This window comes from Oreochromis aureus, linkage group 7 (genome assembly GCF_013358895.1).
Source record: "Oreochromis aureus strain Israel breed Guangdong linkage group 7, ZZ_aureus, whole genome shotgun sequence".
Classification (NCBI taxonomy): Eukaryota; Metazoa; Chordata; class Actinopteri; order Cichliformes; family Cichlidae; genus Oreochromis; species Oreochromis aureus.
This window is the reverse complement of record NC_052948.1, coordinates 32,589,111-32,615,176: the sequence shown is the minus strand read 5'-3', so window position 1 is coordinate 32,615,176 and position 26,066 is coordinate 32,589,111. Positions and strand designations below refer to the sequence as shown.

Below are 26,066 nucleotides of genomic sequence, written 5' to 3'. Positions count from 1 at the left end.
AACGTCTATGCAGCAGTACAGCACTGAAGTTTTCTAAGTTTATAAATAGTTTTATGTCCGCAGAAAACATCAGTTTTTATGTTTGTCACTATTGGAATTCTCATTTTAATTAAGATTAAAACACAATAAACAACAAAATATTTATATTTTTGAAGGTCTTCTAATGAAGAAGTGATTGTGACTGGAAAATGTTGTGAAAGAATAATTTAATAACGTTATTGTGATAGTTAAACATATACCAAATGTGTCAAAGCTTGTGCAAAGTTAAACTACTACTAAAAAATCTTTAAACCTCTCAATCACAAAAAGATGCAGTAATATATGTGAAAATATTAATAATGCTGGCTGTTCTCACTGGTGGCGCTGATTCTTCACTGAAGTCAGAATTATAATGAAAGCAAAGCTGAGAGAGACAAATGCTGTCATGCAGTGACATCAAGAGGGTGCAAACAGTACTGCTTTATTTAAACGCAGGCTGCTGCCTGCTTTCACTGGTTACACTCAGGTCAAGACACAAACATGCATTTATAAACCTTAAACACTTTGTCAAAAGAAATATATGTACAAATCAATGAAATATGAACAAAATAATGTAAGATACCAAAAACACATATCTCACTTATAACTGCCGTTATCGGTAACAGTGTCTTCCATGATGGCTATGACAAAGACATGTTTGACCTGTGACAGCCTTGCAGCTCTGAATGGACTGATGGATGAAATTCACATATTTAGAGAGTTTGTTATTCCTTTGTTTACATTTCAGTTTGACCAGAAATTTTCAGACCTCTTTCACTTCAGGGCACCATCATATTTGAAACTTAAATAAAGGAAATGCATATATAAAAGTGATTAGAAGTGTCATTTCAATTGAGTCCAACCAAGATGTATACAAATGCCCTTTCCCATTCTTGACAGTAAACTTTAATCAGTGTAAAATTTTTAATTACAGACAGAGAGCTGTGGAGCACGGGGGCTAGTGCTAGAAAATCACATGTTTCTATGTTATCATATTTTACAGTTTACATCCAATTTATAAACTTCAACATGACATAAGTGAGTGTGTTTAACAAAAAACTTTATTAGTCCAAAATAAGAAACTAATCTTTACAATCTCATCTAATGACTCCTGTCTACTTGAGCTCAACTACAGATCCACAACCAACAAAAAATCCTGCATAGAGCGGCTGAGTGAATGTGGCCTGGACCCTGTGGAGGAGAGTCATGTCGTCAGAAACACTGTAGAAGGACAGAGTACCTGCACTGTGGTCCAGATACACTCCGATAGTGGAGGACTGACATGTGGAGATGTGAGTTCTGATGTTGTCATGTCTAAATTCAAATTCATTTCTTATACAGTATAGCGCCCAAGATGTGTCATCATTCCCAAATCCATATACTGGTGTTCTGTTTGTATTTGTGACTGCTACTGCAACAGTCCCAGACCACGTCACCTCCCAGTAACACCGGCCAGTCAAACACTCTTTACTTAGGACACAAAAATGAGACATTTTTCTTCTTTGTAGAGATCGTAATTCTATTAACATGCGCCGTTTCAAAAAACTTTGTGTAATACTTGCTTCTGCTTTTTTCTTGCTATCAGATATTAAAATCCTGCTTTCTGTGTCTGGAACCAGTGTGATATGTTGTGAATATTTTAAGAATTCCTCTCTAATTGTGTGTTCTCTTTGTGATGGTAACTCATTACACTCACTCACTGTTGCTGATAGCTTGGTCCATTGTCCTTTGAGTATGTCCTGCATCTTTTCCCTGATTTCTGACAGAGAAGCTGTCACATCATCAAAGTTACACAGAGGGTGAATACTGATGCTGGGTGGCTCCTCACTGAAAGTCAAGCTTGACAGTGAGGGATACTTTTGTAGAAAGGTGATGCAATCCTGCATGTGACAGAGTTGTTCCAACTCAGATTTCTTCTGTTGCAGATCAATAGTCTCCTGCCTTAACTTCTCTTGAAGCTCTGTAAGTCGACTCACCTCCTTTTTTTGCTTAGATCTGATCTGCTGCTTTACATCAGAGCTTCTTTTTTCTATGAAGCGGATAAGCTCTGTGAAGATCATCTCACTGTCCCTCACAGCTTTATCTGCAGATTGACTGATGGCTTTCATTTTCTGCTGAAGAACCCGCATGTGTTTAAATTGGTCCTTAATTTTCTGCTGGATTTTCTCCTGACACCCCTCGAGCTCTCTCTGCTTCTCACTCATTTCTTTTGCAGCTGAAACTGTGTCGTGACCTTTATGTTCATCCATGGAGCACAGATAACAGATACACTGCTGATCAGTGCGACAGAAAATCTTCATAGCTTCATTGTGATGAGAGCAGATATTGTCCTGAAGCTTCTGGTAGGGGTCCACCAGCTTGTGTTTCCTAAAGGCGGGGGATTCATAGTGAGGCTGGAGGTGCTGCTCACAGTAAGAGACCAGACACTGCAGACAGGACTTGACAGCTTTCAGCTTTCTATCAGTGCAGACATCACAGCTCACATCTTCAGGTCCAGCATAGCAGTGATTAGCAGGAGCAGTTTGTCCAGTCTTCTCCAGCTCCTCTACTAATTCTGCCAACATGGTGTTTTTCCCCAGAGCAGGCCTCGGTGCAAAGGTCTGTCTGCACTGAGGACAGCTGTGGATGTTCTTCCGATCCTCTTCATCCCAGTGGATTTGAATACAGTTCATACAGTAGTTGTGTCCACAGGGAATAGTCACCGGATCCTTGAGGAGATCCAAACAGATCGAACAGCAGAGTTTGTCCTGGTTCATCTGGATTCCTCGCTGCGCCATTTCACCTCTGAGAATGTGATTGTGAAATAGTTTCACTTTTATCTTACCAGAAAAACACGGCTGAGCTGCAGTTATTTCATTTCAGCTGCTAACATGCACTGACTGGCGTGTCAGAGCACAGCATGTTGGTTACACGCATCTGTAAACTTGCAGATCTGTGAACAGGGCAGGAACAGGAAACACCTGAACTGAATGGGAGTGACTTTTCTATATAACAGGAAGGAGGGGGGAGGGGCTAATTCCTTCCTCATCAAAGAAAGATCAATGTTTGAGAGTAAGAGCACAAGCTTAGCAACTTAGCTTATCTGTGACTGAACTGCAGCGATTTAATTGTATCATGAGTTAAAGATGATTAAAGATTAATCTTGTGATTGAACAGATGCCACTTCCAAACTTATAGAACTAGCAGTTACTGTGTGGGTGAGGTACACTTGTACCTCACAGTTCATTATTTTCACTTAAAATCTGCTATCTGCGATTTTGTTCACCAACACAATTCATTCATTCATTTATGCATCCATTCATTTTCAAAATATTAACATTTTACTTCATCTTTTAAATGTTATATCTTCTTCCGAGTGGCCTTTAAAAGTATAAGTTATATTAGATGTATTTTTGATTTATTTATAGATGACTGGTTTTGAACTCAAGCTCTGTTTCTATTCACAGCAAAGAAGATGTCAAGACTGTTGCCTCTTCCTCGGATTTTAGTGATCTCCTGAATTCTTGAATTTTGTAATTTAACATTAATCTCAGGACTATTATAAGGCTTTTAACATTTCCTTGAAAGGTCAGATAAAAGGTCATATATCATGCTGCGTCAGGTGCATCATAACACTCATAACTCATACAGTAAATCCAGACTCTAGTAAACAATGAGATTTGAGGCATTCATTAAATTAAATTTACTGATGGACTTTACAGCCTCTACCAGAATGAGACAACCTTCCATACGTGTAAGTCAGTCTTCACTATCTAAAGTCTGAAAGCAAACACTGAGCTAGAACTAGATGGCTCTGCAGTCCCATTGTCAATCACGTCCTTTATTTCAGCATTAAGATTCTTTCTTTTCTTTGGACGAACCTGATAAAACTTCTAATTGTTGAGGAATCCTCCACGCCTGTGTCATGTTGGATGTTTATTCATTTAATGTACATATTTAATGCCTTTAACTACTTAAATCAGCTTCAAAGTTAATCAGGCCTTACCGATGCACATTTGCTCTCCTGCTGTTTTTAATTTACAGCTTTTACCCTTTCAAAACACTTTAATGAACATCAACAGGAACAGGAACACAAACAGAGAAAAGATTATGCGCATTCCAATAATACAAAGTTTATTTATGTTAAAGAAAACCAAATCCCTAGTCAGGTTTCCCACAGGAACAACAGCTGTGCACTGTATATTATTTCCATCAGCAGTATTTTTAAGATATTTCACAAACAAATAACTTAAAGTTACATTAAATTGAGCAAACCTAATTTACTCAATCTTAATGTAGTAGTGCAAGTGTACCCCATGTTTTTGCAAAATGAGAACCCAATGTGGAAGAAAAGGCTGAAAAGAACAAAAAGAAGAAGTATTTCCAACACTCAGAGTAATGTGCATTACTAAGAAGATAAAAAGGCCTAAAAGGAAAAATAAGTAATAGACTAACAAGGAAAAACACAAGTGTGTGCACAGCAGAGCAAACAAATCAATCAATAAGAGCCAGGCAGACAATAATAATAGAGGGAAATTGTCCAGAGTAGACAAATCAGAAATCCTCAGGGAAGGTTTATGAAATATGAAATAATTAGAACTGAGAAAAGAAGCACAGATCAGCAAAGCAAAGGCAGAAAAAGAAACACTGGAGAGACGAGGAAGAGTGAACACTAAAAAATATTAGTTTACAAATGAGGAAACAAAACCCCGATTCACAGATATTAAGTAAACACCCTAACAGATACAGTACCAATCATTGGTTTGGTCAAGTTTAATTATAATAATAATACATAAAACAAGCTTTTGCAAATTTGTTCTAAACAAGTAAAATTCCTAACAGAACATCAGTGGTGGTAGAGAGATAGTTTAAAGGGAAATTTCTAATCATCTTGATCACTCATTGGGTGTCTATAAAGGTTCATTTGTGGTTTAATTTTCCTCTTACTGGACTGTTGATTTATCCCAAACGTAGCATATTTGGTAGTAGGGACACTTTTCTGCACAGCATGGCATAAAAAGCTCCACGTGTTGTTCGTTAGTAATGGGGTCAGTTTTTTATACTCCTGGTATAAAACATAGAAAATAACTTTTTAAAAAAATTAAATAGTCTTCCCCACTATGACTGTATTCGACCTTTGACTGGTTCTGCAGCTGTATATGTGGACAATAGCTGCAATAAATTATGTCAACACTAAGACTTTTAAAATAACATTTGAATGGCAACCAGCTGCTCACAGTATTATAGTGTAAAGCTTTTATTGTATCCTGGTAAAATCTACAGTAAGAAACGACTGATTACAGTAGGTGCATCGTAAAATAACACTACACAGAGTGACACAGTTACTCTTTCTCCTGCCCATCTATGTGAGTTCACACAATTTCAGAGAATTACCACAACCATAAACGCTGAGTCCAGCGTAGAGCGGCTGACTGAATGTGGTCTGGACTCTGTGGAGGAGAGTCATGGTTTTAGAGATCCAGTAGAAAGACAGAACACCTGCACTGTGATCCAGGTACACTCCAATTCTGGAAGACCGAGGACCCGAGATGGTGTTGCTCATGCTGTTGTGAATAAATTCAACAGAATTTTCTAAAGCCCAAGATCTGTCATTGCATCCAAATTCACTTTCATCTCCTGTTCTGCTAATGTCCTTGTATGTGACTGCAACTGTAGCACTAGCTGGTCCCATCTCCACCTCCCAGTAGCAACGTCCAGTCAGGCTCTCTCTGCTCAGAACCTGCTGCCTTTGAGTGAATCTGTCTGGATGATCAGGATACAGCTGTTTTTTTATCGTCAATCTAGCTATTCTGTTGCCTTCAGATAATATCAGCTGTGGGTGTGCAGTGTTTAGATCCAGTGTGATTTGACGTGAATACTGCAAGAAGTCAGCTCTGGTCTTGGGTTCTGGCTCCGGTAGGAGTAAAAAATCCGCACTGGTCACTTTAAGTGAGATCTTGGTCCACTCAAGTTTAATAGTATTCTCGAGTTTCTTTCTGACCTCTGATACAGCTGCTGTTACATCATCAAAGTAACACGGTGAGCGAATATTGATACTGGGCGAGTTTGTGGATTCACTTAGAGGCGACAGAAGAGGGTAACTGTGTAGGAAGTGGATGTGATCTTGTGTGCCTGACAGCTGTTCCAGCTCTGTCCCCTTCCTCTTCAGTTCAGCGAGCTCCTGCTGCAGCTTCTCCTGAAGCTCCCCGACTCTGTTCAACTCATTTTTCTGCTTAGATCTGATCTGCTGCTTCAGATTGGAGCTTCTTTTTTTGATGAGTTGGATAAGATCATTGAAGACCTTCTCATTGTCTCTCACAGCTTTATCAGCAGACTGATTGATTGCCTCCACCTCCTGCTGAAGCACCTTCATGTCTTTTTCCTTTTCTTTAATTCTCTGCTGGATGTTTTGCTGACTCACCCCGAGCTCTGTCTGTTTCTCTTTCCTTTCTGTTAAAGCTGAAACTGTGTCGTGGCCTTTATGTTCATCCTTGGAGCACAAACAACAGATACACTGCTGATCAGTGCGGCAGAAAATCTTTATAACTTCATTGTGATGAGAGCAGACATGGTCATCAAGCTTCTGACAGGGGTCCACCAGTTTGTGTTTTTCAAAGGCAAGGGATTCATAGTGAGGCTGGAGGTGCTGCTCACAGTAAGAGACCAGACACTGCAGACAGGACTTGACAGCTTTCACCTTTCTCTCAGTGCAGACATCACAGCTCACATCTTCAAGTTCAGTAGAAGCGCTGACTGAAGTCTTCTTCAGGTCCTCCACTGACTCTCCCAACATGGTGTTTTTCCCCAGAGCAGGCCTCGGTGCAAAGGTCTGTCTCCACTGAGGACAGCTGTGGGTTTCCTTCTGATCCTCTTTATCCCAGTGGATTTGAATACAGTTCATATAGTAGTCGTGTCCACAGGGAATAGTCAGCAGATCCTTGAGGTGATCCAAACAGATCGAACAGCAGAGTTTGTCCTGGTTTCACTGAATTCCTCCCTGCGCCATTTCACCGGTCAGAGACTATGATTGTGAAATAGTTTCACTTTTGTCATACAAAGAAACAAAACTGACTCTCATTCCTTCTGTTCACATGCACTGAATGGGGTTTACGTGCACACCATGCTGGTTACACCCGTCTGTAAACTTGTAGATCTAAGAATAGGAACAGGAAACATGTGGACCGAGTGGGAGTGTTTGTTTGGAAAGCAGGAAGCTTATTTCCCTGTGTTACAAAGATCAGTGTCCGTCTGAACTGAAACATTTGATCTGAGTGAAAGTATGAGTGTGTGAAAGAAACAGATTAAAGGCTCATGGACCATAACTTATTGCTTATTCAAGATTAACCTTCAATCTTGTTGTTATTCGCACTTAAAAACAATCACGCATGAATCTCTTCTTATTTCTCAAATCGGTTCATGTATTTTATCCAAAAATCTTTGTATAATATTCCAAAATAACAAAGCTAAAGGATTTTTAAATAAGCTCTACGTTAAATTGTTTTAAAGCAGGAATAAAAAGTGACTTTCCCATTTACTTGTGTAAAATTTTAAAGACTAATATATGAATACAAATGTAAATAACCACCAAAAGATTTCATGAAAGTGAAACTAAGGACATTTCCCTCCTTAAATAATATCCTTTTCAAAAAATGATTGCATTGAATAAGTGCATGTAACCATTGTAACCATAGAGGTAATGAGTAATGGTAAGTATGTATGAAATGCCCAGCATGTATGCTTGTAAAGGTATGTGCAATATGTTGTAAAAAGAGGCATGCAACAAAAACATGTTGGCAAACAGCCTCCCAGAGAGAGTGTGTGTGAGAGATGATATACTCCTGTCACTCCCACCTCTCAGGTGCAGCTAGATACTTTAACAATCTAACCCAAAACACACTCCCACCCATCACACCATCACACTCCCACCCATAAAAATATGGCTTAGCTAGCCATCTACAAAGCTCATTTAAACTTTTGAACTTCCTTCATCTCAGCCCCATTTCTTCCTAAAGTAGCATATGGAAGCAGAAAGAAGTTAACACTTTACCAACAAATTGAAAAGAATATTACTGAGACACAGCCCTCGATAGTGCATCAGCCAAAACATTGCGTGCACCTTTATATGCTGAACATCCAGATTATATGGCTGAAGAAAAAGGCACCATCTCATCAGACGTTGGTTGGGATTCTGAAGAGAATGAGGGAATGTGAGGGGAGTGTGACCTGTGTAAACTACAACCTACACCTACAGCTTGATGCATGCTCAATCATCCCAGTAAGAAAATCCCAAAAAGTTGATTCTGTTCATCTGGACGTAGCTTTGTCAGTGGCAGAAGTGCACCTACATACACTTCAGAATGTCCATATTAAAGGCGATGCGCAGACTGGACAGACCTGCCCTTGCAAAAGAGATAGAATACAATAACCTCAGTTTTATCTGAATTTAGCAGCAAGAATTTACAGGTCATCAAGATCTTTATGAGATTCCTGCAGTTTGACTAAGCTGGGGATCCTTGTGTAGCAGTGAAAATGTATATTATCCCTTAAAATGATACTGCCTAAGGAAAGCATGTATAATGTAAACAGAACCTGTTCTAGCACTAAATCCTTTGGAACTGCATATTTAACAGTGTGTCAAGAAGACTCTCCATTTCCAGGAACAAATAGGAGTCTATTAGGTAGGAGTCAAACCACCTGATACTGACAGCATGGTCTAATCGCTGAGGTCTAGCAGGACGAGCACAGAGAGCACTGTGAGGAGCTCTGAAACTCTTCAAATAAGCCATTCATCTGAAGATGATCTGTTAGCTGTTTGACAACTACTCGTTCAAGAATTTTTGAGATGAGAGGAAGGTTGGAGATGTATCGATAATTAGCTAAGACCTGTGTCAACTGCTGGCTTCTCAAGTCATGGTTTAATTACTGCCTTATAAAGGGCTGTGGTACATTGCCCATTAACAGAGAGATTATTGCTTCTTAAACATGACCACTTAGTGGTAGGATTTCTTTGAGCACTTTTGAAGGAATGGGTTCTAACAGACGTGTTGACTGTTTGGGGGACGTAATGATTGAAGTTCGCTCAGAAAGCTCAGTCGGAGAGACACTAAATAAATATCAGTAGTATTGAAGGTTGCTGTATGTAATGATAGATTTGTGAGCTTATCATTTTATTTGTGAATAAATTCATTAAGTCATTACTAGTTAAGGTTAAAAGAACACTCAGCTCAACAGAGCTTGGACTAAAAATATTGCTTATACATTATCTCTCTTATAAGAAAGCACTTCTACCAGGAAGACACCTTTATTAGAACAAAGTTGAAGTACTGGCAGGGATCTGTTTTTGACCAGTTTGGGAGGGTGAGAGACTGCAGAAAAGAGGAGCACAGAGAAAACAAGAGGTAGGTAATACTAAAATTAAAATTAAAATAAAGACACATTTCAGATTGCTAAATGTGCCCTTGGCTTTTATTAACAACCACATGATAAAACACCATCATACATCAAAGACCATACTGCTGCTGGTACTTCACAGCAGTCCTGATCGACTGTTCCATTCATTCAGGAATAAAAAGACATCATCTGTAGACAGTAACACTAGCATGAAAAGATACAGTAACAGTCAGAACAGGAACTATCATCAGTCTTGGCTCCTCAATATTCTAAACCTGATTAGAGGACTGGAAAAAAAGACATTTTCTTTGGGTTGATTGTAAACAAAATGAAACAAACATACACATACACACATATGTACTCACACTAAGACAATTCTCCTGTTTGAACCAAAGAACATGTAAGTTAACTTGGAATAATTTGTAAAAACAGAAAGGAACGTATGAAGATAAACCGACAAACCCTTGCTCTATTTCTGAAGTAAGCTCTGAAGATTGTTGGAGGAGGAAAGTGTGTTTGTTTTTTTTGTTTTTTTTATGTAAGGCACCGAACAAAACAAGGATCCAACTTAGAAAGAGGTATTTAAAAGATTTCAAGCATGAAGTACCTTAATTTAGTGATTACTTTAAGTATACCTGGTTTGATGCAGCAGAGGAGAAAAGATCACCATTCACATCTCACTGTTAAATTAAGACACTTTATAACATCTGACCACCCTGCATTGCCTAGCATAGTAACGTCCCACTATTATGTAGAATAAAATATTAAAAAGATGATATCTTGACTTGTTTAACTTTAGCCCACTAGCTTAATGTGAAGGAAAATCTTTGGAGATCAACGGATGGAAATCAAACTAACTGATGCTTCAGCCTGACTTCATGCAGTACAGATTAATTACCTGAAATATTATTCTTATACTTTTAACGAAAACACTAATATGTCAAGTGTGCTGTAGACACAAGGCTAAAACTCAAAATCAAAATTATTATATTAGTGTTACAGTACAGAAAGACTTAGCAGGGATAAACTGACTAAAAATAAGACTCTTACTTTTAAAATCCTGAGTTAAATAACATTATCAGTCACACAGATGCTGCGTGACCTTAGACCTCATAGTCGGTCGTTTTCGGTGAGCTTTTTTCGCTTTAGTATTTCAGCAAAGTTTGTGCATAGAGGTGCATCTGGAGGCGGGGAGTCTAGGTCACAGACAGGAGTGAAAAACAATTTAGCAGAGTTTCATTTAAGAAACATCAGGAGGGCTCATTTTCTTTTAGTCCCTTCTGGCATGCTCAGAATACCCCAAAGGGAAAAATGTTCTTAAACTGCAATAGAATAACTAAGTGCTCCTTGCCCTCCCAAATATTTACAGCTCCCCCTGCTGCAGTTTTGCTCCGTCTCACGCTCAGACCCGCCCCTTCAGATGTTTTCGGCCTCTCTCCGGGGAATCTCCCTGATGCTCTCTTGAGGTCCACCATGTGCCTGTGGGCGCCGTCGAAAGCTCCGCCCAGATGCAATAAGGTCAGCGTAGCCTTGGGCGTGAGAGAAGGCGTATGCAGATCGCCGGGAACGCTGGCCTCGCTTGAAGGGCGCTGGCTTTTTCTTATCGTCGTCTTCCTTCAGCTCCATCTCGTATTTCTTTCTGTTTCTCTGGACCTAAAGGACGATTGGAAATAAGCCGGTAATATATGAAGCAGAAGGGTACATGGAAATACAGTAGAAAAGGGGACAAGTTATAATGGAAAGAAGAAATCCCGCTTTACTTCAAAAGATGGTCAGAATACAGCCCATAGCCTTAAAAGCAACTTGTAATTACAATTACAAAAGAGCGCTTACATATTCTGCAATGCAGCCTGCACCCTAATGCTGCTGTGTAATTGTAAGAATGGTGGGTTAGGATAATCTATACTACAGCCCTGCCATCAGTGTTAGGAAATAAAGTTGTAGCCAGAATTAGTAAGTGATAATCATACATTTAAAGCAATGCATGAAAGAAGCAAAAGAAAAAACCTAAAGCTATGTTGTTTTAAGTTTATTAATATATTTATGTATGTCAAGCATCTTATTGCCCATCACCCAGGACTCCCTCACCTTCCCTGAGAGGGTTCAGGCTTATAGGTCAGAAAATGACCAGCAGGCTTGTCGCTGCACTGGCAGAGGTCTCACCTTGTCTCCTACAGAGGGCCAGATGGTTTTAGAGAGAAACTGGATGCAGATGACAGGCAGAAGGCTGATGCCCACAGTAAGGATGATGGTTAGCCACAGGTATGGCTGACGTAAAGCATTTGATGATACCCCTACAAACACAACATATAAATACACACACATGTTAACAGAGAAATGAAGAATGAGGGGTTTAATGTGGGGGCCTTCAATACTTGGACATGATTGTCATTGGGTAAAATTATTAGTAAAAGGCTATTGCATTTATGCTAAAGAAAATAAAAAGCCTTTTGTCAAAGTCTGACTTACTGACAACTTGTAGAGGATTTAGCAGTTAAAGAGACAGATGCTTTTCTTGACAAACAGCTGTAAGGAGTGTCTACACTCAAAGCTACAAATGAATGATGAAGTTGCCTTAATGGGATTATTGTTTAATATATCAACAAGTAATTTGTCAGTGATATTCCAGCTTCAGCTGGCCAGAGATCCTGTAGGAGCAATTTAATCTGAAGCAGGCTTTAAATTGGAGGCCAACCAACACAGGAATTTTAGAATACTTTGTCAACCTTTATTGGCTTTTTGAATAACAGTCAGACAAACCGCTTAAATTAGTGAAGCTGTGGTCAACTAACCTGTGAAGGTGAAAACTGAGGGGAAGATGACATGGATCCCAGCACTGTGGATGTCAAACATGACCCCAAAGTAGATGGCTATGCTGCCCAGAACTGCAAAGCAGTTGACAAAAGTCCAGTAGGAGGTATCCAAGGAGATCTGACAAGACAGGAAGGAGAAAAGACAGACAGGATATTTTACATAAAAGCCATTACAAGTATCAATATTCTTGAGTAGCTCCATATTTTGACAGCATCAATACTTCAAATAAGTCACAAAATCCAAATTACAATTCCTAAAAGGAAAAACTGAAAATTTATGCACTGCACATGCTCAGAAATTTGTACCCAACCTGCAGATTCACGATAAAAATCAAGGACGAGGCGGCAACGACAGCAAAGGACTGATAGTCTGAGGGGGCTTCTCCGTCTTGCCCCATGGTTTGCAGGAAGGCTCCATAAGGTATGAAGAAGATGATGAGTGAGACGAAGATGCCGTGGAACAAGCTGATGAAAAAGTTTTTGTAGTTAAACAACGTCCCCTGCTGACCGGGAATGTAGAGTTTGGGGAATTTTAAACTCAGTCTGTCGTTGACATCCTACAACAGAGAAAGAAAGAGAAGGAGGTGGTTGACTCCAGGGCAAAGGGGTTTTTTAGTTTGTTATTGGAGCACAGAGGAATCAAGCAGATTTTCATATCGGGGAACATTTTATGATTGCCAAAAATTAAGAAAAAAAAAAATCTACTGAAGAATGACTCAACTAAACTTTAACTCTGTCTTTGTGCCATGAAATTATGAGAAAAATATGAAGAAAAAAAAAAAGCTATTCATAGTTAGAGTTTTCTTTTCTTTGGTCTACAACAAATTCAGCTTTTACCTGGTCAAGAAGTCCAACAAGTAGAACAGGCAAGCTGCTGTAAGCCAGATTGTAGAGTGTGATAAACCAGTCTTCAAAGGTGATCTGCGGGAAGGAAAACAATCATTCATCATCTCTGTTGCTGTTCAGTATTATCTATCACTGAGTACTTTAGAAGTAAAGCACCGCAAATCTGCACTTCTCACTGCACAACCTAATCCAAAGCAATCATGCTATTTAGTGGGCTGAGGAACTGAAGATGTAGGAGAGACATCTGCACTATCATAATCTTGTTCTTGCCTCTTGTGCGACTGGAGCATTCAGATGTATGCACCATTAAAAGTATTCTTTTAGGTGTTGCTCAGTAAAAACCTTTGAAGGTTAACATTACGACCCCTTGGCAAAGTGACCAAGGTGCAAATTTAGACATTAAACCGAGAAGTTGATGTTGACTAATGGAAATGAGGTTGTGTGTGAAAGGCGTTTTCTGTGGATGTCTTCCAGCAGGAGAACATTTACTCTTTGCCATGTTTGAACATGGATTAAAAATTCAACAGAAATGAGCTTCAGTGTTTGTTAGGAGCTACTCACTACATTTGCAATTTTCACAGGGTTAAAGTACATGTCATAATGGGCAAACTCCATGAAAAGTTAGTCTAATGATGGCTATGATACTACAAACATTCACTTCTTTTCAGACTAAAATCAACGGGATGACTTTCACAGTGCTGCTGACCTGTGAGGAGTATCCGCTGAAAAAGGAGTACCAGAAGTGGACCAGAGTGAAGGCAAAGTTCTTGAAGAAGAAGAAACGCAGGAACTTGCACATTCGGATGTAAGACCAGCGCCCGTGCACCAGCAGGAGGCGCTGCAGGTAACGGAACTGAGCAAAGGCGTAGTCGCTGGACATGACGGCCTGCATCCCCTCCTGACCGCTGATACCGACACCGATGTCTGCAGCTGGAGGGAGAGCGGACGGGGAGAAATATTAGAGCAGATTCATAGAATCTTGCACACTTGGCGTGAGCAGAGTTGCTTGTGTCCTTACTTTTGATCATGTTGACGTCATTGGCTCCGTCTCCGATGGACAGTGTCACAGCCTTCTTGTACTTCTTCACCAAACTCACCACATTAGCCTTTTGTTTCGGTGTTACACGGCAGCAGATGACCGCCTCGCATTCACAAGCCATATCCACAAAGTCAATCTACCGGTAAAGAGAAACATTTCACTGGATTTAATATCATGAAGACAAAAATTCTTCTTACTCACAATAATCTAAGTTATTTGTTAAACCTGTCTCATCTCTTTCTCCCAATCATCCATCGGCTGTCCGTCCTGAGGGTTGCTTGGAGGTTGACGTCTCTTTAGACGCAGACGACGCAGACGACGGCGTTTCTTCTTCTTTTCATACAGAATTTCATTCTGAAAAGAATAAAGAGAGTAGATTAGTATGTAAACCATGCAGGGAAACTGTACTAAAGGCAATATATTAAATTTATCTTTAGACTGTAACATTGGCTAGTCTTTTTAGTACTACCAATTCATCTTTTATAGTAGCTTTAAAATAGTTTTGGTTGTTGAAGAAAGCTCACCAGCCATCCTCCAGTGATGATGAGAGCATTTTTGTTTGATCCGGGAAAGAAAGGTTCGGCCGTTTTCTTTTTGCCTCGACGGTAAGCCTGAGGGTCATCCCTTCTGCTGGCCTGACGTCTGGTTAGCTTCTCACTGTAGACACACAATACAGGTGATAACAGTGCTCAACTGCAACACAGTTGGGACCATAAATAGTATAAAAGATGGTTGGAACACTTTAAATATGAATTGAAACAGAATGCAATAGTTTCATTTCACTGTTTTCTGATGTGTTGATGGCGATGTGTCCCATCATCAAGTTATTTTCTTTTTAACATGGAACTTGATGATGGGACACATCATCATCAAGTTCCATGTTAAAAAGAAAATGTTACATCTGTGAAATTAATCCAATCTAAAATAAAAAAAATAAAAAAAAAGAGGCCCCTCTCCTGTGGAACCAGCTCCCAGTTTGGATTCGGGAGACAGACACTATCTCTACTTTCAAGATCAGAAAGACTTTACTTTTTGCTAAAGCATATAGTTAGGGCTGGATCAGGTGACCCTGAATCCTCCCTTAGTTATGCTGCAATAGGTGTAGACTGCTGGGGGATTCCCATGATGCACTGAGTTTTTCCTTTTCAGTCACCTTTCTCACTCACTATGTGTTAATAAACCTCTCTGCATCGAATCACATCTGTTATTAATCTCTGTCTCTCTTCCACAGCATGTCTTTATCCTGTTTTCCTTCTCTCACCCCAACCGGTGGCGGCAGATGGCCCCGCCCCTCCCTGAGCCTGGTTCTGCTGGAGGTTTCTTCCTGTTATAAGGGAGTTTTTCCTCCCCACTGTCACCAAAGTGCTTGCTCATAGGAGGTCATGTGATTGTTGGTTTTTCTATATTATTGTAGGGTCTACCTTACAATATAAAGCACCTTGAGGCTACCGATGTTGTGATTTGGCGCTGTATAAATAAAACTGAATTGAATTGAGTCTGCACGGACAGTCCGCCTTGGGATGTCGTTTGCAATGTTCTTGTCAACCTACTTGACATCTTCTCCGTAGTGGATCTCCATGTCGTCTGTCAGAAGTGAACAGGAATATCCGATGTTCTCTGCCGTTTCTGGGGATAAATTATGAAGAGAAAAACACGAGTTCTTTAACTTCTGTCATCAGTTCAGATTCAAGTCATCCAAATTGTTACTTTAACCAGCTCAGGCATGTCGCTGTTATTCATGTGATACAGGTGTTTTATTTCTTTTGCACTTTGGGGTGATGGTACCTTTCTTATCTCCAGTCAGGACCCAGATCTTGATGTCTGCTTTAGCCAGCTTGGCAATGGTTTCTGGAACTCCATCCTGTAGTTTATCCTCAATAGCCGTTGCCCCAATTAGCTAAATGCAAGAAAACTCATTACTAGCTGTAACAGGAGCTTCTTGTTTTAAAATCCGATAGATTTTTAGCAGATGAGATTTTTTAATTAAAACATTAAAATGAATTCTACATGTATGTAGAAACTAAAGCGTAGTCATTTCTCACTCACCATCAGGTTGTTCTCGATCTGCTCATACACAGCGTCCAGGGCAGCTTCACGGTCATTCATGGTCACCTGGGCCTCTTTGTGTCTCCTGGACCAGGCTTCGAACTCTTCAGCGCTGATGTCTTTGTAACACAAGCACAGCGTCCGCAAGGTCTCGTTGGCAAAGATCTGCAAACATGAAAATGTTGACTTTGTTTACTCCTGAGAGAAAAAGAAAGCATCTGGCATGCTGCAAATGAGATTAAACAATATAAGCTCACATCAAGAGCAGTCTGGGTGGTTTCCTTATGTTTGGAGTTGGGAGAGAGACGCTCGTAAATGACAGTGTCTGCTCCTTTACAGTAGAGACGAATACGGCCATCGGGAAACTTCACTAAAAAGACAATACATAGAAAAATCAGCGGTAATTAGACAGAACCAAGTCTCAGTGAGGTAAAAAGTTAAAAGTAGCAGGTCCAATCTGTCCAGTCTAAATGGCTTTGATAATATTGCTCTTATTTGTTTTAGTTATTTCTATAAAAAGACTGTAGTCATAGTGACGTTTGGAAACCTTTTTTGAAGTTTGTAATTTTTGCCAGTTTGCAAAAAACAAAAACAAACAAACAAACAAACAAACAAACAAACCCTGCTTTATATTCTATTTCACTTTAAATTAAAAATAAGAATTTAGAGAAATAAAATCATACTGCGTTGAATAAGACTTGAAACTATTGACTGAGACCATAAAGTCATCGGGAACCTGTTTGTTGAAATCAAAAGTAGAAGTACAAGTAGGGTCATTTCCTTTAGATTTCTAAATGGCTGCACTTCTGTTTGCATCCAGAGGTGCTGCCCCCTGCTGACAACTAGAAAGAAGGCAGGTGTACGATCACAGGTTTCACTTTTCAGGCCCTGAAGCAATATGCCCATTTATATCCAATCTATATTCCTTACACTATAAAAAGATGCCATGTGGTGCAGTAGCGACAGTTTTAGCAAGATCTGGATCCACGTCCAGGTCATGCAGCATCCACACATATTGAAATTACAGAATATGTTTAGGATTAACTACATATGCATTTATATTAAAGATTGTCCAAAACAAGTAAAACTGTTCAAATACTTTTGAGTTCTGAGCCAGTTGTGTATTTTGAGTAGAAACATAACAAAATCCTCTCATGATTTAGTGAAGATTTGATTTGTTCAGTTTTTGGGTGGCATTTCATCCGTTTTTCATTCATTGCTCATCCTTCAGTAACTTGGTACTTTGTTTTGTTTCTGATTCAAAGTTTGATGGGGTTTTTTTCCCTTGCAGCTTCACATGAATGCAGATAACTGTACAACTAAAGAAGTATTTAAGCACATTATGTCAGGCTGTGTGCTCGTACAGATGATAGACATGCGCTTGCGGTCAGAGTTGAAGTCGAGAAGCGCCAACATTTCATAGGTCATCTCCTGATCCATCTCCCTGATGGTCATGGTGTCCTGCGTACGAGACAGAAACACGTAACCAAAGTTCCTGGCAGCCGTGACCAGGGCGCCCTCATCAGGAGACGCTGCCTGGTATATGAGATCACCTGAGAGGACAGTACAAAAGCAGAAGTCAGTACCTGCAGTCTTCTTTTTAATTGGACCTATTTTATGTGACTGTAGGATTACCGTCTTTGTGCTCCACCATGACGGTGTGGCAGAGGGAGAGCAGTTTGAAGAACTCCATGGCATCTTTATCCTTCTTGGATCGGACAAGGGCAACCAGGGAATGATCCATGAACTGGAACTTCTTATCAGCGTAGCGGTTCCAGCTCCAGTCCACCGGCTGACATGAAATAGAAAAAGGTTTTATGACTTAATTTATCATTTATTTACTTGTATTTTAGAATAAAAAGGATCACTTCCTGGGTTTATAGGGTTTTTTTGGGGACTATTTTTACAGATCACTGAAGATCAAACTGATATTTCATTTGTTTCTACTCATGCAAATTCTTTAAAGTCATTTAGATTTTACCTTTCCTCGTTCCAGTGACACACCCTCAGCAGTAGTTGGATCACCTGTGGGAAAAAAACAAAACAAAAACAACCCCCCACAAAACAAACTTTTAATGCCAAAATTACAAATCCACAGTACAGCAACTGTCAAAAAACAAAAACAAAAACAAAAAACACACTCAAAGACATCAATGAGAGGTTTTAAATAGAGTTGATACAGGACCCAACAATTTACTTAACATATTTTCCTAGATTCATGTATTTGTTTCATTTTCTGCTTTAATTTGCATTTGATTCTATCTTTTAACTCCCTCAAAGCTGTGCCACAGGCCACCGATCAGGAAACTGCTGCTTTTCTTTTGTTACCGCTAATCAAAAACATGTATTTGGCACAAACTTCATTGCCGGTAGTTATGTGCCATTATTACCTGTGTAGCTTAAAGTTTGGCTGACTTTAAGCTAAAAACCAACACCGGAACATCACAGGTGGCTTTTCTTTTGGGGGGGAGGGGGGATTCACACCCTGAATCTTATTTTTTCCTTGTGTGAAACAAAAACTCCTCAGTACCATAACTGCGTCCAGCGATGGTGCACTTCTTGAACTGCATGATGTTCTGCGTCAGAGTTCCCGTCTTGTCGGAGAAGACGTACTGGATCTGACCCAGTTGCTCATTCAGGGTGGTGGTCCGAGCCTGCAGACAGTTAAAGGAGTTCATGCAGCAGAGCTGTAGTGATCAACTGAGGGTGGAAAATCTGCCATTTTCACAAAATAATCTCCATTTAAAAAGGTCTGGTTTACCACAAAACAGCATATATTCTCCATTTATGTCATATGATTGTGGTTTGGTACAAAAAAACCCACTCCCACAAATACTCTTCGCCTCTTTAAAGGTCATTATATTCATGAATACCGGAAATGGCCATTTAATTGAGGGGCAACACTCACAGGCCTTTGACAACATACAGCATAAAAGTGGGGGAAAAAATCAGTTAAAAAAGATAATTGAAAAACAAACATGCATGTGTTAATGTACCTTAGCTGGGGTGTCTTTTTCTGCAAAATACATCTGCAGGTCCCAGTTGATGAACTTACTCTGGCCCAAGCGAATCACCTCCACGCTGTAGACAAAGCACAAAAACTTTTATTTGGTGTACTGTTGAAGACACACAAATCTGAAAGTGAGCACAAAAAGCATTAATATAATCGTTTTCACTTAATTTTGTCTGGCTATACGTACCTGACATAGAGCGAAATGGGCACCATGGTGTTGAGAACGATGATGTATCCCCAGAAGCTAAGGAAGCCTCTGTAGCCGGGGGTCTGAGTTTTGCCATCGAACAGATACCAGGCCTTGGTGCCGATAGCCTCATACCAGTATGTGTGACCAATAGCCAAACCCGCGGACACCAGGATGAGCAGTGCAAAGATCTATGGTGAGGAGTAACAGAGAGACACCAAGCAGCTGTTGAGAAGACTTCATATACTACTTGTATGGCTTGACTTACTTATTGCAAATGTATTGTTTAAGTGTCAGTGCAAGAAATTGGGGGGGGGGAAAGACCTCAAAACATATTCAGAAAAAGCAAACATCATCAATAGCATATTTGCATTACTTAAACAGAAACATTCAGGAAGATTGGGGCTACACATTCAGCCATACAGGCCAACGTTTACCTCAGTCTGTGGCGAGGAGGTGCATCAGATAATAGATATGAAAATATACACTGTGTGTTAAAATGGTGATTGAAGCTTACTGTGTAAACCATGTAGTTCATCAGTTCATCAATTTTGGTCCTCTTGAACCTTGTCTTGCCACCATTTTTCATGATTTTGGTATCACCTCCTACAACAAGAAGTCAGTAAAATAAGTTCACCATTTTAACCATTACAATCAAATAAACCAAACTTTTGAAATACCAATGTTTTAAGAAGAGGAACTGCCAAACTACAACACAACAATGTACAATTTGGTATTGAGTTAGAAACAAAAACCAATAACACACACATTTATATTTTACATTTATATTTAATTATTTATATACTTTGTAAACAAACAACAATCACACACCTGCAAAGATGACCAGCCCATGACACCAGTCAGTGTTTCTTATCTTGCAACCGCGGAGCAGCATGTTGTCCAGTTCCAAAGGGTAGCGCTCCCTGTCCCACAGCATCATCCCCGTAAACTTGTCGAGACGGTTGTTTGGCTCCTCGCACTCGATCAGAGCTACGGGACATAAAAAAAAAGGTGTTGGTTAAGAGAAATAAAATAAGAAATAGCTTGTTTCTGTAAGCAGGATTCAAACTGACTGAGGGTGTTGTGGTGATCCAGTTCTTACCATTGAAGTCAGCGAGCTGATGATCCTCCTGAAGTCTTTCATCAGTCACTCGAAGTCCCATCCTAAACTTCAGGTTGGTTTCGCTGCAACAGAAAAATATACACAAAGACCTGAGAACTGATTCCAACCCCTTTTGGGAGAAGGATTACAAACAAAGAAAAATCCCCAAATCATTTCTTTGCGTTTACAAAAAAAAAAAAAAAAATATATGATTATGATTTTGTTTGTATCACTTTCTATTTTATTTCATTTCTATTCCCATTGACTGTAAACACGTTCTATTGGAGGATCTAACTGCACCACATATACAAGTATCTGTTTGATTTAAAGGTGTTCCCTCTTAAAAGCAGAACACGGTCACACACCAGAGCATAAGCAAAGACTGTTTGGTTCTTAGAAAAGGCTTTTCAAATTTGCTCTTCTCTTATCAGTTAGTAATTTGTTGACTGAACACTTGGGGAAAAAGACTGATTAAATAAAAATTCCTCAAACACAGTACTCTACTCCAACAGTCCAATGCATCGTTTGTACAGTTTAACCTAATATATGGTGATAGCACAGTACATGGTGTTTCCCCCCCCTTTCTGGGCACTTGCTCCTCCTCCACTGCACCTGTCTGCTGCGGCGTTCCTCAAGGATCTGTGTCGGGCCCTATTCTTTTCTCACTGTATATGCTCCCTCTAAGTGCAATCTTTGATAAATACCGCACCGCTTTTCACTGCTATGCTGATGATATACAGTCTCTTGGTGCAGCCTAGATCTCGGCTGAAGTCTAGAGGTGACCGGGCGTTTGCCCTGGCTGCACCAGAGTTGTGGAATTACCTTCCGATTGCAATCCGGGCGTCCGATTCTATCCAATCTTTTAAATCATGGTTAAAAACCTATTTGTTTAATCTCGCTTTTCCTGCTTGTTAATGCTCGTACCTGACTCTTAGACTTACTCTATTTTTCTTTATACATATTTTTTATGGCTTGTGCTTTTACTATGTTTTTACTTGATATGCATTTTATACTACCCCTGTGTATTAGTGGCAATGACATGTGAGTATATTTGATACTTTGCTGAGGCCTTATAATACTCATGTTACTTTTCTGTCTTTTATGTTAAGCACTTTGGTATACCGCTGGTTTTTAAATGTGCTCTATAAGTAAAGTTTATGTTGTATTGTATTGTATTTCTTACCCGTCGAGTTCAGCTGTTTCAACATAACACAGGCTGTTTGGGTTGGAGCTGGATAACAGCAGGAGGTCAGCCTACAGAGTGAAAAAAAAAAAAAAAAAAAATCTGAAAATATAAACATTTGAGTTTTCAAATTGATAAAACACTCGGAGGATTCAAGGCACACATCTGCGATTTCTTAAGACTTTCGCTTTTGTTCAAAACTAAATGATCAATCAGCTAATATTTTAAGTTCTGGATGATGCGATGCTGTATCATTTTATTCAGCTCATTTCTTTTTACTTAGCAGATGTGGATACATTTTAATCCAAATACATTTGATGAGTGGAGTGCCTCCAGGATCAATCAGGAGTCCCTTTTAAGTAAAGTATAAAGAAAATGACTATACACTGAAGAACATATTTTTGTAAACTTTTATGTAGATGACACATTAGTTTATGTAACAGTGAACCTCATAATGGCCTCAGCATGTCCATCTAAAGTCTGTTTCCCATCTTTGAGTTTTCTTCTGTACCTTTTCTCTACAGTTAAATCTAAATACATAAACTTACTTCTTTCAACCACAGATAGTATAAAAATGGATGCAACTGTTTGATGTTACCCATTAGTTTGTGAAATCTCAAGTTAAAACTGAGCACTGAATTTACTACATCACTCGCTCATCACCTTGAGCGAGTGATGAAAGTCACTGAAACCACACACACACACACACACACACACACACACACATCCTGGATAATGCCTTCTGATTCTAACGAAAAGATTACATCAGTTTAGTGAGGTTATTGGTCTACACGTAATAATATTTAATCTTAATGTCCCATAGCGCTAAAAAAGTTGAAATTCAATTCATATCGGCGATCGTGGCTCAAGAGTTGGGAGTTTGCCCTGTAATTGGAAGGTTACCGGTTCGAGCCCCGGCTCGCACAGTCTCGGTCGTTGTGTCCTTGGGCAAGACACTTCACCCGTTGCCTACTGGTGGTGGTCAGAGGGCCCGGTGGCGCCAGTGTCCGGCAGCCTCGCCTCTGTCAGTGCACCCCAGGGTGGCTGTGGCTACAACGTAGCTTGCCATCACCAGTGTGTGAATGGGTGAATGACTGGATATGTAAAGCGCTTTGGGGTCCTTAGGAACTAGAAAAGCGCTATATAAATACAGGCCAGGCCATATCATAATAGGGATTTTTGAAGAAAATAAATTAAGTGTGTGCTCGTTATGTGAGCTTGTTATGGCTGATTTAAATTAAAACTAATGCAAACTTGTAGCAAAAAAACACTTTGGGTGAATTATCATACCGGAATAAAGTCATTTTTCTTGAGACGAACCACATCTCCAACCTGGATTTCCCTCCACTTGGCCTCTTGAAACCTGAAGCAAAGAGAAAAGCAAAAAATGGGAAATGGGTTTTGTTTTGTTTTTTTAAATTGATTAAAAAAAACTTTTTTTTTAAATAAGCAGCTTTCTTCCAACCTGCCATTTAGTAGAACCTCACACTTCCTGTTGTTGATCTCGTTGTCCATCCTGTGGCGTGCCTGAAGGAAAAAGACATAAGAACATGAAGAATAAAACAATCAAACACTATGCAGAGTAGCTGTAGGAGCAGCCAGTCAACTTGAACAGTTTCCTCGTTCTTCTACAAAGAAAACTGAAAATATATCGCTAGTTAATTTTTTTGAACTGATAAAAACGTTGCTGCATGTTGTTTTGCCAAGATGAACAATGAGGGTATGCAAGTTTGCACCTGAGGGCCAAGTCGAGAAGACAATGACTGAAGAATTAACCTCGCATGTCTTCCAAAGACCAAATCTTACCAGATCGTCCACCAGATCTTTGATAGCGGTGATTCCAAGCACGATGACCAGGGGAATCAGAGTAGTATACCAGGGCAGAGTAGAAATCTCTGGAATAATCTAAACAAACAAGACATTTGGTGGCACTCACTGATCCCCATTCTTTGCAAAGCTGTCAGTCACAAAACAGATAATGCATAGAAGTAATATATATACCTGTAGGATGAGCAGAGCCAGGAAGTAGATATTGGCTACTCTCTTAAACTGCTCATACAGATTCAGGGGCAGAAAGGTGATGACATTGTACTTGTATGTCTTAATGGCATTTCCCTGCAGAGAAAAAAAAACAAAACAACAAACATCAATTTGCTTTCTTCTCTATTCCAAAAAACGAGTCATTTTACACACAAGAGCTTATTTTGGCAGCTTATTTAAAAACAACTTGATTTCAAGATTCTACTACAAAAGTAAATTCAGACTAGGCTTGAAGACTACATGTTTATGATAAAGCAAGAGTTATAAAATTCTCGATTGTGGTTAGAAAGACAAAGATGCTCTGCAGAAAGTAGGGTTGAGAAATTGGGAGATGTATATGTATTTTTGGGGAGCTTGCAGCCTGTTAAATGTGAGTAATAATTCCCAGACCTTTTTTAATAATGAGTAAATTAAGTTGCTATTATCTTAAATCTTCCACTCAGTTTATTATACAACCAAAATAATATTTGTGACACATCAACCTTATGTTTTTATATTCAGCACATACCAGTAAACTTATCATGCTGTCAGTACTGAGCTGATGCTGTGTTTCATTTACAGATAACCATCTAAACTCTGCTTATTACACCTGGTTTCCACTGAGCAAGACACTGAAGCTCTGCCACTGTAGGAGAGCTCAGAGTTTGATTTCACAGAGGGCAGACTCTCTTCTTACTGGTGCTGAATGATAAGAGCTGGCTCAGGGCAGATTCCCCCAGCTGGTGTCAAATGGGGTGATGGACATTGTTCTATCTGAGGCTATGCTTCCATACTGTATCTGTGTTGTTATGTTGAACCTTCACATAAATATCAAAGCAAACAGAAGCAGTTGGCCAAAGGTTCTAGTCTGGAACAGCGGATTGCTTTTCAGACTAAGACCTGCAGGTGAAGCGGTTTTCTTTTTTGTTTTAATAAAAATTCATTTTCTGTTGCAAAATTTCATGGGAGAAAATGGGAAAGGTTTCCAAACTTTGTCTTATTCAAGCTAGAGATGTCAGTCATCATCAACATGAAAAAAAAGAGCATTTCCTCAGGAATATGTCCGGTTCTTTGAAAAACTACATACTATTAACCACTTTTACAGCAATTAACAGTAAGAAACGCACTGAAATGCACTGATGTTTTGGCATCTTGCTAGTCTGAAGCATTCAGGTTTTTATTCATGCCATAGCACAATCTTCCCAGAAGTGGACATGAACCAAACTCCCCCTAAGGTTAGACTATGCAATGTTCAGAGACAATGCAAAAATAAAACACGAGCTACACTACAGACTCTACAGGTATGGGTAGTATGTTAAATATCAAAGTTCATGACAGTACAATTGGAAGACTGAACAAGAGTGGTTTTTTTTGGAATTTTTAGAGTTGCCTTTCTCTGAAAAGAACATGGCAGCATCTGAAAGAAAACAACAAACAAACAAACAAACAAACAAACAAACAAACAAACTCACAAGACTTCTGGAACAATGTCTTTTGGACAGAGGAGCCTAAAGTAGAGATGTTTGGAAATAATTTCTGCCTATATGCTGTGTTTGGAGAAATTAAACAGAGCATATAGGCAGAAACGCTTCATACCAACTGTCAAGCACAGTGGTGGAGGCGTAATGATTTGGGTTCGTCTTGCAGCCACAGGACCTGGGCATTTGCTATTTTGAGTTGACCATAAACTCCTCTTCATACCGAAGTATTCTAGAGCTACATAAGAACCGATCCATTTAAGATTTTACCATGCCCGCACACATCAATGAACTCTACAAGCTACTAAATCACGGTGCGTATTTATGTTTTGCTTTTTTTGTTTTTAAATTTACAGGACTGCACCTGTTTTTATTAAGACGTCAAGCTTTTGGCATCTGTTTACTACATGCATTAAATGTGAACTTTTTCAGAATATACTTATACTTCTTTAGATTAACACACAAAAAATATTGCGCCATCAACAGGTTATTATGCAGTGGTATTGATGTAATTTATGACACTTTAGCACCACCGGGCAATGCTATGTGGCTTCAATTATATAGTAGAGAAGGCAGGCATATCCATTTTGGGCAGCTAATACCAAAACAATCTAGAGATCCACAGAACTACAGAAGAGATACGAGTATTTTTAAACATCTCCTGGCATCAGGATCTACGGTATCTGACTGTGTTTGCTGGTGAAAGAAAGGCCGCCCCAGCAGGGTGATCAGGTTTCAACCTTGACAAAGGCCAGTGACACGAAGCCCTAAGCATAAAAATCTCTTCCGTGTTAACCGGCTGTTAGAAGGATAAACCACACAGCCAGCACCAAGTACTTTAAATGGTTTTCCACATGAAGGGAGACAAATTTAACAAATGAACTGTGTGATGAAAAAAAGCTGTACATAAATCAAAGAACAAGATTTTCTCATTTTACTCCAGTGTAGCACAC

The 26,066-nt window shown here is 39.5% G+C and overlaps 3 protein-coding genes across 3 annotated transcripts in view; all 3 read right to left on the bottom strand.

The window, feature by feature from the left end:
* Window positions 1-404: 404 nt before the first annotated feature.
* On the bottom strand, window positions 405-2,871 carry LOC116324918 (tripartite motif-containing protein 16-like). The gene has a single exon (XM_031745698.2). The coding sequence runs from the start codon at window positions 2,793-2,795 to the stop codon at window positions 1,134-1,136; it is 1,662 nt and encodes a 553-aa protein (XP_031601558.2). The 5' UTR covers window positions 2,796-2,871; the 3' UTR covers window positions 405-1,133.
* Window positions 2,872-5,359: 2,488 nt separating this feature from the next.
* Window positions 5,360-6,790, bottom strand: LOC116324931 (tripartite motif-containing protein 16-like). Its single transcript, XM_039614745.1, has one exon. The coding sequence runs from the start codon at window positions 6,788-6,790 to the stop codon at window positions 5,360-5,362; it is 1,431 nt and encodes a 476-aa protein (XP_039470679.1).
* A 2,643-nt stretch (window positions 6,791-9,433) lies between these two features.
* Window positions 9,434-26,066, bottom strand: part of atp8b1 (ATPase phospholipid transporting 8B1) — a 35,636-nt gene continuing 19,003 nt past the window's right edge. The window contains exons 4-30 of the mRNA XM_031745659.2: window positions 23,618-23,731; window positions 23,423-23,521; window positions 23,082-23,143; window positions 22,907-22,979; window positions 21,617-21,687; window positions 20,434-20,516; window positions 20,163-20,321; window positions 19,849-19,937; window positions 19,332-19,522; window positions 19,128-19,212; window positions 18,662-18,785; window positions 18,113-18,156; window positions 17,767-17,923; window positions 17,496-17,684; window positions 16,389-16,501; window positions 16,132-16,296; window positions 15,871-15,982; window positions 15,636-15,711; window positions 14,610-14,742; window positions 14,311-14,439; window positions 14,065-14,221; window positions 13,753-13,976; window positions 13,038-13,121; window positions 12,512-12,757; window positions 12,180-12,318; window positions 11,551-11,681; window positions 9,434-11,040 (exon numbers count right to left, since the gene is read on the bottom strand). Of these exons, the coding sequence (XP_031601519.1) occupies window positions 10,804-11,040; window positions 11,551-11,681; window positions 12,180-12,318; window positions 12,512-12,757; window positions 13,038-13,121; window positions 13,753-13,976; window positions 14,065-14,221; window positions 14,311-14,439; window positions 14,610-14,742; window positions 15,636-15,711; window positions 15,871-15,982; window positions 16,132-16,296; window positions 16,389-16,501; window positions 17,496-17,684; window positions 17,767-17,923; window positions 18,113-18,156; window positions 18,662-18,785; window positions 19,128-19,212; window positions 19,332-19,522; window positions 19,849-19,937; window positions 20,163-20,321; window positions 20,434-20,516; window positions 21,617-21,687; window positions 22,907-22,979; window positions 23,082-23,143; window positions 23,423-23,521; window positions 23,618-23,731 (3,486 nt within the window). The 3' untranslated portion in view covers window positions 9,434-10,803. The remainder of the gene's footprint in view (window positions 11,041-11,550; window positions 11,682-12,179; window positions 12,319-12,511; window positions 12,758-13,037; window positions 13,122-13,752; window positions 13,977-14,064; window positions 14,222-14,310; window positions 14,440-14,609; window positions 14,743-15,635; window positions 15,712-15,870; window positions 15,983-16,131; window positions 16,297-16,388; window positions 16,502-17,495; window positions 17,685-17,766; window positions 17,924-18,112; window positions 18,157-18,661; window positions 18,786-19,127; window positions 19,213-19,331; window positions 19,523-19,848; window positions 19,938-20,162; window positions 20,322-20,433; window positions 20,517-21,616; window positions 21,688-22,906; window positions 22,980-23,081; window positions 23,144-23,422; window positions 23,522-23,617; window positions 23,732-26,066) is intronic.